The sequence below is a fragment of the Phyllopteryx taeniolatus genome, chromosome 18 (assembly GCF_024500385.1).
Source record: "Phyllopteryx taeniolatus isolate TA_2022b chromosome 18, UOR_Ptae_1.2, whole genome shotgun sequence".
NCBI classification, from domain to species: Eukaryota; Metazoa; Chordata; class Actinopteri; order Syngnathiformes; family Syngnathidae; genus Phyllopteryx; species Phyllopteryx taeniolatus.
Window position 1 is genome coordinate 5,970,067 of NC_084519.1, and position 16,081 is coordinate 5,986,147.

At 39.7% G+C, this 16,081-nt stretch overlaps 1 protein-coding gene across 15 annotated transcripts in view; it reads right to left on the reverse strand.

Moving 5' to 3' along the window:
* Positions 1 to 16,081, reverse strand: part of nrxn3b (neurexin 3b) — a 290,616-nt gene that overhangs the window by 121,214 nt on the left and 153,321 nt on the right. For 2 of the 15 annotated variants that reach the window (XM_061754825.1, XM_061754824.1), the window contains exon 1: positions 1,718 to 2,271. The exons of the other annotated variants lie outside the window; for them this stretch is intronic. In XM_061754825.1, the coding sequence (XP_061610809.1) occupies positions 1,718 to 1,967 (250 nt within the window). In that variant the 5' untranslated portion in view covers positions 1,968 to 2,271. Of the gene's footprint in view, positions 1 to 1,717; positions 2,272 to 16,081 lie in introns of those variants that run through there. 15 annotated transcript variants of the gene reach the window in all.

A 16,081-nucleotide genomic window follows, 5' to 3' on the forward strand; every position in this document is an offset into this window, starting at 1 on the left:
CAGTGTGATGTTTAGTAAAAAAACATTCAAGTAGTTATTCAAAGCTCCTGTCAAAGTAGTCTTTAACATGTTTGTATTCATTCCTAATATTTCATTGAATGCTTCAGAACCTATAAACTTCACTACCCCTGTAAATTCCATTGTGCATAACATCATACACTAAAACAACAGAATATCGCACCAGACCTCAGTTCAGAGTTTAAGATTAAGACAAAGACAAACTCTGGCAAATGGGGTACACAACACTGAGCATGTTTTATTATTTAATTGGCTTTTTGTGACAATGGATATTGTGAGCAGACGATACACTCAAAGTTATGTGAAATAAGGGGACTCACATTTGAAGTAACACCATAAGGATATCCACTTATCAAAATTGAGGTTTTGCAAATAACCTCGTATTACGCCTTTGTCATTTAGCAATAAATACAGTGTTTTATTACTTCTATGCCTTAATATTGATAATGGTTAAATTATTTTTCAACACTTGCAAGATGAAAAATGTTATCGTCTCACTTGTACATCATGAAGATGTTATCATCAAACCCTTTATTTTAGTTTGCATTATTTCCTATCGGTAAAGTGGTTTCGAAATTTGAAGGTCAACCAACATCCCAGTGTTCAACGTTCGATGCCTGAGTGTACATGAAACATCCTTTCAATACTGCGTATCCTTATTAAGGTCGCAGGAAACTGAAACCTATCCTACCTCTGCAGGTACACCTTATGTAAAAGACAAACAATATATACGTAGACACTTCTGTTGACACCAATGAACAATTTAGTCTTCAATTATCACATTTGTGTTTTGGGGATGTGGGAAGAAACAGTGCATAGAAGAAAACCCACACAAGCACCGGGAGAATATCCAAACTCCACACAGAGATTCGAACCCGAATCTCCTGACTGTCAGGCGAACCACTTTAGCAGTTTATGTACTAATACATAACAAAACAATACTAATAATGCGACCAAGACAATGTTTTTGTGTTAATACTGACACTGAATCAAAGATCATTTAAAAAAAAAATAAAAAAATCCCAACTACTGCTAAATATGTTGCATTTGGTATATTGATAGCAATTAATGAATTGGGAGCTATAGCAAAACATTGATCCCTAATTATAGCCTGGTGTTGCTCAACACAATGAAAAGCATATACAATGTTCTGATAATGAACGCTCCCCCAACCACCCTTGTAGCAGCTTATGTTGAAAGCAGTTCACATTACGTACCAACAAAACAAAAGTCGATCATGAAATGGAATTTGATGACCATGAGCAGCAACCCCCTCCCCCCCCCCCCCCAACCTGCAACCCTCTTGAAAATGTGCACATCCTTAACGGCCATGTAAAAGGTAGTTAAATATTAACTTGATAAATGATCTTATTGAGCTACAAAAGCGTAAAGACACTAGAGAGAACCAGGAGGGATCATTCAGCATTGACACTTAAATCTCCGGCTGAGAATTTTGCTTGTCAGACCCTCTCACAGACTATAAACATATAGTGCTCAATGATGCATGGCTCAATAATGCAGAGCTGATGTCAACTACATTTAATTCTTTGGACTGTGGCAAAGGGAAAGCTGAGGGAAGACCGTGAAAGGGGACAAAATTCAAATATTGAAACTCAGTGGTTGTTAATGGCCTCATTCAAGATGCTAAATGTCAAAAAGCAGAAGAGAGGAGACCAAGGTGCATGATGACAGAACTCACCGTGTCCAAGTCGTAGCGATGCAGGCGAGCGATATATGGACACAGGTGGCTGATGGTACCTGGACCCTTGAGGGCTCTGTGAGTACTCTGGCTGAGGGAGGGTGGGGGGCTGGGGGGATCCAGGGGTAGGAGACAAGAGATGGAGGTCTGAGGATGAGGAGCCAAAAGCAGAGCTGAGCACCGTCCATCCCACTGCCCAAAGCAACATCCAGAACACGTGGCCCTCCAGAGCCTTTCCTTTGGGGAGCATGGCTCACGCCCCCACCCCTTAACGGGTATTCAAAAGAAGAAAAATGAAAAGGAGGAAACTCCACAACAAACAAAATGAAGAATCCACTTGATGGGAAGCGGAAGATCTCGTATCTTTGCTTTCTTGGCTCTGCTTTCAAGCAAAATCCAATCTGTCTTTGACTTTCTGTGGTGATGAAACCATGCAGCCTATGTGCCTATATGAGAGTCGAGCGGCACCTGGAATGAGTCAATGCGCTCCCTTCTTCACCTGCAGGCAGAGTGAGGAGGAGAGGGGAAAGGGAGCGGATAGAGCCTTCTGCCAGTCTCGCTTTACCACTGCGCTGCTCCACTCTGTCAAGCCACTGATATCACACAGCGAGACCGGGGAGGAGGGAGAGATGCAAGAAGAAAAGGAAAGAGAGAGAGAAATAGAGAGAGGGAGACGGGGAGCCCCCACACACTGGCACAGGCAAACTGTCAAGATTTGTATCTCTATCGTCTCTGCGGCAGAAGACTGGCTACTGTTCGGGAAATCAAGTGCATTTCATTTTTGGGAAGTTTGGACTCAATATTTGCTGAATTACTGCACTTCTTTTTCACCTGCACTATTTTCGTAGCGCTCTAATCCAAAGACGGAATCCAAGATGAGGAAAAAATGAGAAACCATGTCGAGGGAGTGAGATGTGAGGGGATAAGAGAGGGCTCAGGTGAAACTAACCGAAGATGATGGGACAGTGAAAGGAAGAAGGCAGCAAGTGGGCCAACCTATGCAAATCCTACTAGAGGATGCGGGCAACTCAGCCGCTGCAGAAGAGAGGGCTCCTCACAGAGGAGGGGGTTACTGGCATAGGGGAGGTACAAGAGGAGCTGAGAGGTGGAGTGCGGAAAGACAGTTCAGATAAAAGAATTAGAGATAAAGATAAAACCCTGTAATGTTCCCTGAAGCTCATTTCGAATGCTTCTTGGGGTATGAACAGTATGTCACTTCATGACAGCATTGTGATGGATCCAAAAGGCCTATTGAAACTAAACTACCCAAAAAAAGAACATCAAATAAAAGTGGCGAAATATATATGTATGTTTTTTTTTCTTTCCCCCCCCCCCCCCCCCTTCAAGTCCCTGGTCTGTCAATCTTTAAACTTTTGGGCACCATCTCTGTGGAGACCAAATATGACACTGTTTTTTAATCATGTTACTTGTCAAAGCTAATTTGGCACAAGCCAAAAAGGGATATATATATAAAATCCCTATTTTGGGGTTTTACAGCCTCTTTTAGATCTTAACAGTAAAATAAAGATGGCTTGTTCCATATTGTCCCAGGCCTCTTTTGCATGTGGATATAAATCGGATATGTATCCGATACGCCTGCAGACCGGACGCTCAAGTTGCGCTCATCAGAATCAGATCATCATCAAAAACCGTCACAATTGTTCAACAAAACAGACAGGCTCGAAATGTAATAGCGGACTGAGTAGCAGAAAATAAAATGTCAGTGGTGAAAAGAAGATGCTTTAGAACTGATAAATATATGGGGGGGGGGGGGGGGGGGGGGACTCGTCAGTTCAAGCACAAAATCCTTGAAATCGCCACAAATGTGTCAGGACTGAGACCAACATGAGGGACCATATTTACTTCTGTAAACACACTGTGCCAGGTTGACCGTGTTTTGTGTGCATGAGTGTCACTTCATGGATGCATGATGTTCACATTAGAAATCACATTTGTTTTTTTAAAAGATAACAACTACATAAAAAGATTGGATTTCACCAAAAAAAAAAAAAAAAAAAAAAAAAAATTGGGCATCAGACCCTGCTGTGTAAATGTAGCCATAGTTCTCAAGCAATGACTTAGCAGCTAACCTTGATGGATTTCCGGAGTCAAAGAACCAATTTTTCAATTTGTTTTTGCCATGTGTCCATGCGCCACAAAAGCCAAAAGCTTTCATTGTCTTGTGCACTTGTGTTTTCCACAATGGGAGGGGGGTCTGCTTCCACTCGTAGAAGCAAGCAGCCATCTGCTGTGAACACTTATTGCTGAGTGAGGTGGAAGAGGAGACGGTTAAATGTGGGCAGCAATGCGCAGCCATTTGCCCGGCGACATTCATCCTACTGGTCACTGTCCATCTAAAAAAAGCCGGGGTCACCATTGTTCCATGTTGGGCAGGATGCGGGCTGTCTCACCGTATGAGGCAATTTCTCCATGGCAAGAAATATGAAAAATGTTCTTCACTCTTGAGGTATTTTGATGACAACATGCCACACACGTTATTAAAATACTTGGGAATTGTTTGAAATTGTGAAATGTTTGAAATTGTGAAAAACATGCATCATATTTCTCCTTTAAATTAATTCATCAAATATAGTATTGAGGATTGACTTGCCAATCAATCTGCATGTACGAGTTTCTTTTTCCTTGGATCACCACTGTATGCTTTTTAGTTAGCCCTTTTTCTCCCCACAAAAGTTTTTAATTGGCTAAAATGACAATGGTTGCATGCCAGTGTTTTTTTGTTTTTGTTTAAAGTTACCAATATACAGTTTGTGAGAGTGAGTGAGAGAGAGAGAGAGAGCGAGAGTGACACAACTTCAGCCAACTTCAAAATAACTATGCAGCAAACTGTAAAAAAAAACCAAAATATATATCAGCGATGAACACATCAGTCAAAACTACATGCTAGCAAATGACAATGGTGTAAAGTGTATTCACTTTGACATGTGGCTTCGCTGGGATATAAATGTATTACTTTAATTATAGAGGAACTTGAGGGTGGTAAGAGAATGGACCACTGCAGCAAAGTGGAGACTGTGGAGTATGATACTGCAGTGTCCAGCGCTAAGGCACAGCAACAGGGAAATCTAATGTTAGCATATGTTAATTTAAATGTTTTTTTTTGTTTTTTTTGTCTTTTCTAGCCTCCCTCGAACCCTAACCTTCTAGCCATGCATCCTAAAGAATGTGCTCGACCGACTGTGCTTTCCATCACCTTGGTTTACACACTTAGTATCAGCTCTGCTTCAAACTGTCTGCCTGGTTACTGAAATCCAGAGGAAAATGGACAGCAATGACAAGACGGATGCAGTGTGATTTTCATGCCACTGATATGATGATAGACTCAACAAATCTAATGTCTGCTTGGAGGAGGCAAACCTCAAACCTCGAGCTCATACAGTTTCTGTGCATTTGTCAGCATGTTCCTTCCCATTACTTCTTTCAAAGAGGACTCTTATGTGAGACACCCACAGGCAGTGTAATTGTAGTGCTTGTTGCGAGCAGAGAACACAGGGATAATGTTTGCTGGGCAAATGAGCGACAGTGGAAAGAGGACATTCTGACATTCACTGATCCGTGCAAAAAGAGAAAAAAAAAAAAAAGAACAGCAGCATCTGAGAGAATTCATACAACACAGGCGAGCACATTTGTAAACATTGTGAGTGTAGCCACTGCCCACTGATGTATTACATCTCCTCAGACAGTGCGATGGAGGATGATGTGTTACCACAGGATTGTAAAGTAGTAAAACTGTAACAGAATTTAGTTCCAATAATACAGTGGGCTCAAGCTAATTACACTCTGGCAAATGCATTTCATTTTATTGTTGTAATCATGCCAGTGTGGACATTATGTCATCCAAGCTATGTGTTTATAAATATATACACAAACATACATACGTCAGTGTGAATTTAAACCTACATTTCATTGGAAGATCAGGGTAAACAAGAGCTGTATGAATTTTTTTTTTTTTACTCTACTGTACTTACTGTCAATTAAGATTGGTAAATTTATTTTTACATGCTGAGTGGAGACCTTTAAAATCAATTTGTTCACTGGATTTAATGCTGTGTATTGTGCACTGGTTACATATAAAATGTTGTATTTCTATTTGTAGTTGTAACATGTAGTCCAGAAGTACCGGTAATTGGAAATACTTGATTAACTTTAGTATGATTCAGCGATGATAGAGGACTGATAATTGCGGAAGTGTATTGACAAATATGAGCCGAGTTAAGCATAGAGTTTAGAAGTCACCTTAGTCATTAAATCCTCCCGGGCGGCTGAAGTCAACTGCCAAAAAAAACAACAACAACAACAACAACAAATGTGCAACATAAAATTGATGATCCCTGCTTAAATTATATTAAGAATTATTTTACACCTACAAAGTTGTGCACTTAAGAGCCATGCCACAACTTTCATGTCCACTGATTGACGCAGATTTTCTTTTCCCTTCCTTAATCAAATTGATTTTTTTTTCCCCCCAAAAAAGAATCTTGGCAGTGTGAATTCTTTCACTGACTTGGTAATGAACCGTTGTCGAGATCAGTGCTAATTAGCGCTTTACACTCTGTGTGACAGATTAAGTCTGTTTGGCTTGTCCCACACTGTGGCGAATGAGTGCAAAACATCTTAGTGTAAGGGAGAGGGCTCACAGTGGAGGAAGGATGACAAACTTAATTCAATTAAATACACAGCTTCTGAGTCATCAGTCTGAAAAATACATACTGCAGAGCTTTGTATACACAAACCGCAACACATACAGTATCCGATTTCATTGCTCACATTAGAATTGCCTGCTAAAATTCTATTAATGAATCTGATAAACTAAAAATACAATTGCTGGCCTTAACATGAGGTAAACCCAGACAATCTAATAAGATCCAAAGTGTGTCACAAAGATAATAACGCTCCAGTTTGAACTACACTGTCAGAGAGGTACTAATTTAAAAGATATATTGTATGTACTGTATTGTTACTGTCATTTGCAGTGAGGTAGAACCGCATTGCTACCAAGAGGCATTTCTATTTTTTGGGGGGAAGGGCAGATTATTAGAAACACAAAAACTACAACCACAAAAAACAAAACAAAAAACTATCTAGGGGAATACTGTCTTTTAAGACTTTCTTCAGTGTAAGTGTGTACACATCAGTGTGTTGGGAAAGCTGCTATTGCATCTGTAACTCAGCAGTTCTCAAACAAAGAAAAATATGCCTAACAAAATACACCTAGCACACCATGAAGTAATTCATGCAGTATATACACCTTTCAATTCCATTTGCATTCATTGATTGCTGCAATGTTTATAACACGGTAGTAGTACTGGTAATTGCTACTGTACTACAGGTCAATAACTGTTTTTTTTCTTGACATTGGACAATTGGGAAGGCTAAATATGAAATAGCTTGGACAATTGTGCTTTGTGTTGAACCACATCTGCAACAAGCGATTGTCTGTTCTCTCCTTTCATTTCAACAAATGCACACACGCACGCGCACACGCGCGCGCACACACACACACACACACACACACACAGAGAGAGAGAGAGAGAGAGACTCGTACACTGACCACCAAGGTGCAGTAATCCAATCCGTCGCACTGCACTGCACCCTGACATCCTTAATAATGAATGAATCATAAAAACAAAACTGACAAACATAGCCGTTTTGTTTGAAAGATTAAAAATGCAGCAAATAAAATGAATAAATTATAAAAGACGGACAAAAACACTGTAGGAGGACAACATGGCGTGAAGCAAGCTGAGCTAAAACAAAAAGATGAGAAGAACACAAATGAATAATCGGTCATAACAGTTACCACAATGAAGGTCACATCACCATAAGGGAGTATTATGTTTGCCGTATTGCATGACCTTTTACCTAAAGCGAAGAATGTGACTTGACTCTATTTTTGTCTTCTGTATTACTGGTGGAGCAGCCTGGCCACTACAGCTGTGGGAAAGACAGAGTAGCTCACAATGCAATATTTTGCCAACTATACGCAGAGTCACTTGCGTGAAATTCAATATTTTGGAAGAAAATAATGTTCGATACGTGGCTATAGCTACATAACTGAAGTGGTAAGAACTTTAGCAAAACAGTCATCTTGCACAATATTTTTCAATGAAACATTGGTTTAGAACATATATACATTATATTTTGTTTCTTTAGCACATACAGTACATTCTTTGGCTTTTCTTCCTAAGTTTCAAACTATGTCTTTGCTGTTAAAACACATTCACAACAAATAATTCTTATTCACCACGCTGAATTGAGAGTAAATTATACTGCATATCGCACTGATCTGTAGGGGGAGTCTGGGAGCAAAAATAAAACTCCTTATTTTTACCAGATGTTATTCTGTTGTTTGCTTTGACACATCTCAGGATGGTCCCGGCCAAGCGATTCAGACGCAATGAATAACGATGGAAATATGGATCATACCTCATTGAGAAAGATCCATCGGGCTTTTTGAGCTATGCAAGTGACATATATGATGCTGAGTGGTTGGGAAAAAAAGATGATTGCTTTTGGTACAGTGTTGGAAAAAGAAACCATTACATCTGGAATATGCTCAGTTTGCTGCACTACACTTTCACGTTTCATATGCATGAGGAATACAAATGCAGTCAGACAAGGATTGAAGTAATATCAGACGGAAAACCTGATGCATTTACAGTAACCCCCCCCCAAAAAAAACTAGGATTGGTTAGTTGAATTATGTTTTTCTTTTTTTTCTTTTTGTTTTTAAATCGATTGTAGATGATCATTCAAGATCAAGCTGATGCAACTTAATTTTTTGTTGACCTTGACAATATTTGTTTTTTCACAACGCAACCACACTTCCCACCACTTTGCATTGAAGGCATAAATGGTATATGATGATTCATGATTATTTTGATCAATATTGTAATCACGATTATTAATCACAACTATTCCTCATGTTAGGGAAAAATCTTTATCTATTTTAATCTATTTTTATTGCAATTCCTTTCAACAAACAATATTTAACAGTTTTAAGTGAAAAATGAATCTTTAGATAAGAATAAATGACTGATGATAATAAAAAAGTAAAAAAAATTCCACTTTACCAAGGGTTGACTGAATAAATATTCAAATACAAAGTGCAATCACAAAGTGCAACTGCATGGAAGCAAATACAGTTAATGCATAAAATGCAATAACAAGAAGCAGCGACTTTTCATTTGAAAATCCATTTCCATTATAGTCCATTGTCAAGGACGGGTACGTCTCCGTTGTTCTGTTTGACCATTGATCATTCGTGGACGGTAACAAACTGCAAAGTGCTCGACAGTCGTGATTTCCCTCTCCATTTACTCTTGGCGCTTTTTTTCATTGCGTTAAGGCCAGCCGAAAAAGTTGAAGTCAAGGCAGCCGCCACAACGATTGTTAATAGTGTCTTAGCGTGCTGAGTGGGCCAACTTAAAAATAAAAGCTTCACATATTCATTGGACATCGATGCCATTTTAGGCTTTTTATTTTGAAGTTGGCACCGGAGTGCAGTGCCGGAGCTTAATGTTTGCCCACTGGTGGCTGGCTGACTAGGTTGCGGGGACTGCTGCATATGAAAACTGCTTCATTTGCATTGACACATTAAGAACAGAAAGTAACCCGTTTTCCTATAGCAAAATACATAGTAGAAAGATCTGAAATCACTGCCACTAAACCTACGTACAGTATGTCACCCGGAGGCCACAAAGAGGCTAACCACCACTTAATATGTAGCATAACAACAGATATTCACCTGCTGCCCAGTTCTAGCGCACACACACACACACACACACTTGCACACGCACGCACACTCACACACTCCTTCATTGTACTTTCTAGATAGAGAATGTCAGAAACTGTCAGGGACTGTGATGCTTAGCGGCTAGGTGTGCACCCACAAAAACACGTTTTTGCATCAAAGCACACCTAATCTAGCAAAAACAACAACAACAAAATAAAAACAGATTCAAGCAGGTATGAAATCTTAGCCAAGTGTTCCGATGTAACACTTATCAGTGTACCATATCTCAGTAGCTACAAGGGTGCTGTGTGTGCATCAGGGGAGTTGAGGAGACTGATGTAATGTACAAAAACCCTGCGAGAATTAGTAGCATCTCAGCATTTTAACAGTTCCCCACCGTAGTACAAATGTAGAGTTCTGAAATACACTGTAGCTGTTATAATCTTGAATTATAATGCCCTCCAATAATGATATCATGCTTCACCAGCTGGATATGAATTAAACGGAAGACATTTTTTAATTACCCCACGGGGTAACTGAATATTGGTCATTCTGCCCCAGTGAGGCTCTGCAGAAAGGTGATAAAATTCAACCATGGGCCCCTTTGACCATGATCCAGGCTTTCCTTTGCTTGGCCTACCTGTGCACTGGTCCAATTAGAGTTGGCTTAGCACACTATCAGGCATGCTGGGAAATAGTGACATTTCACATAGGGTGCTCTCATAAATATAGGGTGGAGTAATTATAGCTGTAAAGAGCTCAGCAAAGATTTTGAGTCATTTTCAGGAGAAATGACATGAGAATGGGTGTAAAGTAGATTAGGAAACACAAGAGAAGTTTAAGCAATGCCACATGGACAATGAGCCTTTACAAAGGGGAGAGGTCACTTCTATGTCAAAGAAAATGAAATTAAAATGGAAAAAATGAAATGCTTTAAAAAAACTAAGAAACCGCAACAAAACACAGTGATGACATCAAACTTTGGTTTTGTTTTGTGATGAATACAGAGAATATCATTTCCTCGAGACTCTAAACTATTCTTCTGGGATAGTTGGAGGATTAAGTGGGCCAGAAGTTTTTATTTCTGATTCTATCTGGTCCTTTGAAAGTTTGAAAAACTTTATAACCTATTAGTTATATAATTTTTTTGAAAAGACAAAGAATCAGTATGGTAACATGAGTTGGCCAGGGTGTCGCTCCATTGTCAACTGTAAGTACATACAAACAAGTTCACTGTATATAATCAGTGAATAGCCATCCATCTTCTGCACCGTTTACCCTAAAGTGTCACGGGCGTGCTGGAACCTATCCCGGCTATCTTCAGGCGAGAGGCGGGGTACACCCTGAACTGGTCGCCAGCCAATCGCAGGGGCACATATAAACAAACAACCATTCACACTCACATTCACACCTACGGGCAATTTAGAGTCTTCAATTAACCTAACATGCATGTTTTGGGGATGTGGGAGGAAACTGGAGTCCCTGGAGAAAACGCACGCATGTACGGGGAGAACATGCAAACTCCACACAGGCGGGGCTGGGATTTGAACCCCAGTCCTCAGAACTCTGGGGCAGATGTGCTAACCAGTCGTCCACCGTGCCACCTAATCATTGAATATTGCAAAATAATTAAATTTGACAAAGTGGAATTACAAATTCTGAATGTTCAAATAATGTGGAGCTTCTACTATAAGACTTAGGCGTTGGATCCCTGCGGCCTCCTCCAGGTGGCCGGTTTTCAGGGCGCCTCTACGGCGCCGGTGGATCACCCTGTATCCCTCGGGGTGTGAGGTGTCCTCTCCACCAGACCGCTCTCAGGTTGACTCCTGAGCCCGACCCGCCTCTCGATCGGGTGGGGTGGAGTCCTCAGCCCACGCGGTGCAGGCACAGCAATTACAGGACACGGTTATTGTGCATGTGAAACGGTGTCAATTCACTTGCGTGTGTCTGCAGACACACACCCCTCGGACTTATTTGCTGGATGTGGGGCCATTTACTTATTGCAAGAAATAACTTAGAACTATGCAAATTTCTTGGGTATCCCCTCACTTACACTCTGGTCCTACAGATGTTTATAATTTACATCGCCACCTCCACCACACATGCTTCCCCTCCTGTCCTTCCCTCACAGGGTGTAGCCTTACTGACCCATACAACACTTGAATCTAAAGTGTCATTTTACTATGTATATAAAGCTTTACTTCCCTCATCTTGTTTACAGCTAGTGCTTTGTCTTTTGTCTTTTCCTATAGTATTAAGTTACCTTTTCACTCTCTCCTTTGTTTTTTCTGTCACTCCCCTTTAAAAACGTTGTTCTGTTTGACTGAACGACTGTAATTCTCAATAATTACCCATCAGAATACAAAGAAACCACAGTGACACAGTCAAACTGTTCCGGCACAAAAGGGATAAAGATCTTCCTTTCTCCTTGACCTAACAGCCGAACAACACACACACACACACACACACACACACACACACAAATATGATAAGACCTATAAGTCCGGAGACTCTCCATGATGCGTTTACTGAAGATTGATGATGAGATAATGTTCTGTTTGCATATTGCTTCCAGCATGAAATCTGATGTGCAAATGCTAATGCAGATTTCGGCAATAATAATATGTAAGACTTCCAATTCCATTTCGATAAAGCACAAAAGAACTCTGAATGACTACGATAGGTCAAGACTAAGGCAACTTACTGGTTTACACAGAAATCTAATCCAACCAATCTTGGACCTTAAGCATGCAAGATACACAGCACAAAGCAGTGAGAAAGAGCGAGTGACGTCAATATTTCAGCTGTAGTTAATGGAGAAGGCGTGCATTGCTAAAATAGCTTGGGACGTTGTTCTTTTTCTTCGTTGGTTCTGGCTAGCCTAAGTGCAATCCCTGATGGGTCTTGATGAAGGCAATCAAGCCTGAGCAGGAACATCTGCTTGAATGTCTCTGCACATTGCGCATGCTGACGACAGCTTTAGGCTTTTAAACAGACACGGGCTTTCATATTCTTGCATGTTAGCTGCTTTGCTCCGTCAGAGGAGAAAGGAGAGCTGCCTAAGTTCATGTAAACACTAAGCGCATACACGACAACCGTAAAGACCCCACTGAAAGTAGTCACACGCCATGCATCACTTTTGGTATGATGACCCAAATTGGGCTCTTCTAATATTAGGGGAAGTGGTGATAATTGTGTTGACAAAGAATTTTCCTCATTTTTGTCAACATATTTTTTTCCTTGAAGCAAAATGAGATTTTAACTAACAAAATAATAATTTGATGAAATTCAATTTCTAATTTGGTTTTATTTGAGCAAGATGTTAGGATGGAATATAATCAAGTACAACTGCTTTAGCGACATCTGAACTACATCCAAACAACTACCAGTATTTGAAATGTTGGATTTTTCCCTGGTAGTGCATTACAGTAGGCATGAATCTCAATTCCTACACGTGCAACATGTCTACGCCTGGGAAAAAGAGAGGAGTGGACATATGGACACATTCTATGTTTGGCGCTATGGAAAACATGTCACTCTGTGCTGTAAAATTGTGTGACACCATTATCACTGGTAAAACCCCAAAAGGTTAACAAGCAGTATAAGGCATCAGATCAGAGCATAAAACAAAGTGTGGAATAGACTAAAAAGTGACACTCTGTTGTCTGTCTCACCAGAGGCCGATAACAGAGCAAGGGTAACATTAGCACAAAGAAATTGTTGACAGCGGATATAGAGTTTTCATGGAGTCTACTGTTTATTGTGACTTACGTTTTTGTTACTGAGATGCGATGTCAGGTAGCCTCAATAAAGGTGATTGTGTTTAAATGACAAAAGTTAAAAATCTGTGCTTGTACATTCAAACTTGACTGAATTCAAAGGTTAATGGCTAGTTGTTTTCCATTTTAGTCAACTAAATTTACTGTACATTTAGTCAACCAAAATATTGTAAAACGAAGTTGACGAAAACAAAATTATTTTGATTCCTATGTTTATGACAAACTTTTCTTTTCTTTCTCTCTCTTTTTTTTTTTTTTTTTTTTTTAAATCAAATCAACTTTAAGCCATTTATTTTTAAGAGAAATATTGTAAGATGAGTTCTTGATGATATAATGTTTTGGAATCATCATCTTGGATATAATTTAGGTTTAAACAAGGCAGATTTGAGATGGGGCATCGATTACGTGAAAATGTCCCCTATTTGCTCGCGGTGAGGTCCCTAAGCCCTGAGAATAGTGAGAGTTCACCATATAAGTAAAACTTAATTAAAAAGTGCTGTCAAAATTATCACTCGGTATATGCCATCTCATCTTCTACAGTATCGCACATATTATTAGATAATTCAACAGAATACAGTATTATCCTACCTCACAATGTGCTGCAGCATAATCACTGGCAAAGTAGCAGCCTACTTCTGTGCAAATGTGTTTGAAATGTTTGTCACCACATCTGAAAACCTATACACTGGAATCTGAAAATCATTCAGGCTATCCTTATTCAATGACAGAAACCAATGAATCTATTTGTTTGCACAGAGATGCAACATAACCTTTGATAACTTCATCCAATTGAAACTTTTGAGTAGCAGCAGAATTTCCAAATGGCTTCTCCAATAGCATTTTCAAGGTAGCATCTATTTTACCTCATCCGAGCCCCAGTATATTTGTGCATACAAGATGAGATCTGGTTTTCTACTTAATTATCTCTCTAATGGAAGGAGAGAATGGCATTCAATGAGTTAGCCACAGAATTAGACACTTTGCACTGCAGAGGTGAACGGATTTAATGTTGCAAGGATAAATGGAGGCTATGCAATGATGTGCAGATGTTTGCACATGTGCAGCAGCCATAACGAACTGACACACAACAATTGATATGCTGTTCGCGGCCTTGTGTCTAAATCTGCCGTGTGGATTAATCACATGGCATTAAATATAGACCACAAAAGAGGACGCCTGTGCATGCTATTGAGTGAATTGAGGGTCTATTAAACTCACATGGAAGGAAGCACATGACTACATGTTTAGAGGGTGGCTGTTAGTGAAAAGAAGAGATCACAATTCTTTTGGCATTGAAAACTTGCCTTTTGTTCCATACATTTAATGAGTTCAAGAGAAGACAGATACTGTGCATCTTAGAACTTGCACTTTGTGACTACAACTACTACTACTAATACTACTAAATAATAATAATAATACATAATTTTATTCATAGCCACCTTTCAGGGCATTTAAGGTCATTAGTGCATTCATCTGTCTTTAAATTGGCATTTGAGAAAAACATTGAAAACATCTCCAATAGCAGAGTGCACATCAGCAGAAGACAACACCAACACATCCTAAGTAGCCCATACAATTCCTTCAAGCAGCTCCAGCACCAGGCAAGTGAAGTGTAATCAAAAGCGGTGGTCCGCCTCAAAGTCAGTCATCACATGTTATCATGCCTGAATTATACATGATGGCCATGAAGGCTGACTATCCCATATGTACACCACAAAGGACATAAAGAGAAAGAGAAGACGCAGGGGACACCGGAAAGAATTGCAGCTGTGCAACTACACTAAAAAATAAGAAAGTGTTTTTCCTCATTAAAGCAGAGGATTTGAGATCAAGTTGGCGCTTCATTCCAAAAACAATTGGAGTCAAAATAATAAGATGCTAATAAATTGTTTATACTGTAAACAAAGGTTAAACATGTTTAATAGTTACATACATGAAGATAGATGGGATGGAGTCCTTCTAAGTTTGGTTAAACAACACAGATGACTACACAAATGTGTAATTTGTAACTTTAGTTACATGGCTAAAAAATTGCATAGGAATATCGTACATTATTATAAATAGTATGAATATCGATGTTTCATCGTGTTCGACTGTGATGTTAGCATACCTCACAAGATATGAGTTCAGCGAGCCAAGGTTTAACTCTGGGAGTATGTTTTGTTTGTTCTTTGGCTTTTTGTGACACTTATTTTAAAAAGTGGCACTTTTCAAAGTTAGCACAGAGTGTTTTATTGTTTTCATGCTTGTGTGATGAGCAAGAATGTTGCAAGAATGAATGGGAAAAAAGCAAGAACCTTGGTCAGATTATAAGTGATTGATACATGCCCTGGAGTGTAAACAAAAAAAGACAAAATGCAATTCCTTTACGCTAATTCGAGAGTAATACATTCCCAAAAGGCTCTCTCCAAGCACTGTCTTCATAACCCATATGCCCCTCAATGATCATGTCTCCTAACACAAGGCCTAAACACACATTAACAAAGCGAAATGATGCATACTGTATAGTCCCAAACCTAGTTCTCAATCCACTATCAATTTTCAGTCTGCGAAGCAGAGCAGAGTGACAGAGGAAAAGATGCTGGGTGACGGCAAGGAAGGGTCAAATTAAAGATTTTCTGTCCATGAACTAAAAAAAAATTTGTTTAAATGGGGTAGTGGACACGCCATTAACAGATGACCCCAGCACCCCATTCTCAGGCTACCGCCGAGGTAGACGACCACGGAGTGGCGAGATTCAACTTCGCATACAGACGCTAAGTGAATTACAGACCAGACCAGACATCTGCTTTTGCACGCCGACGCTAAGTGAATTACCAGCACCAGGCG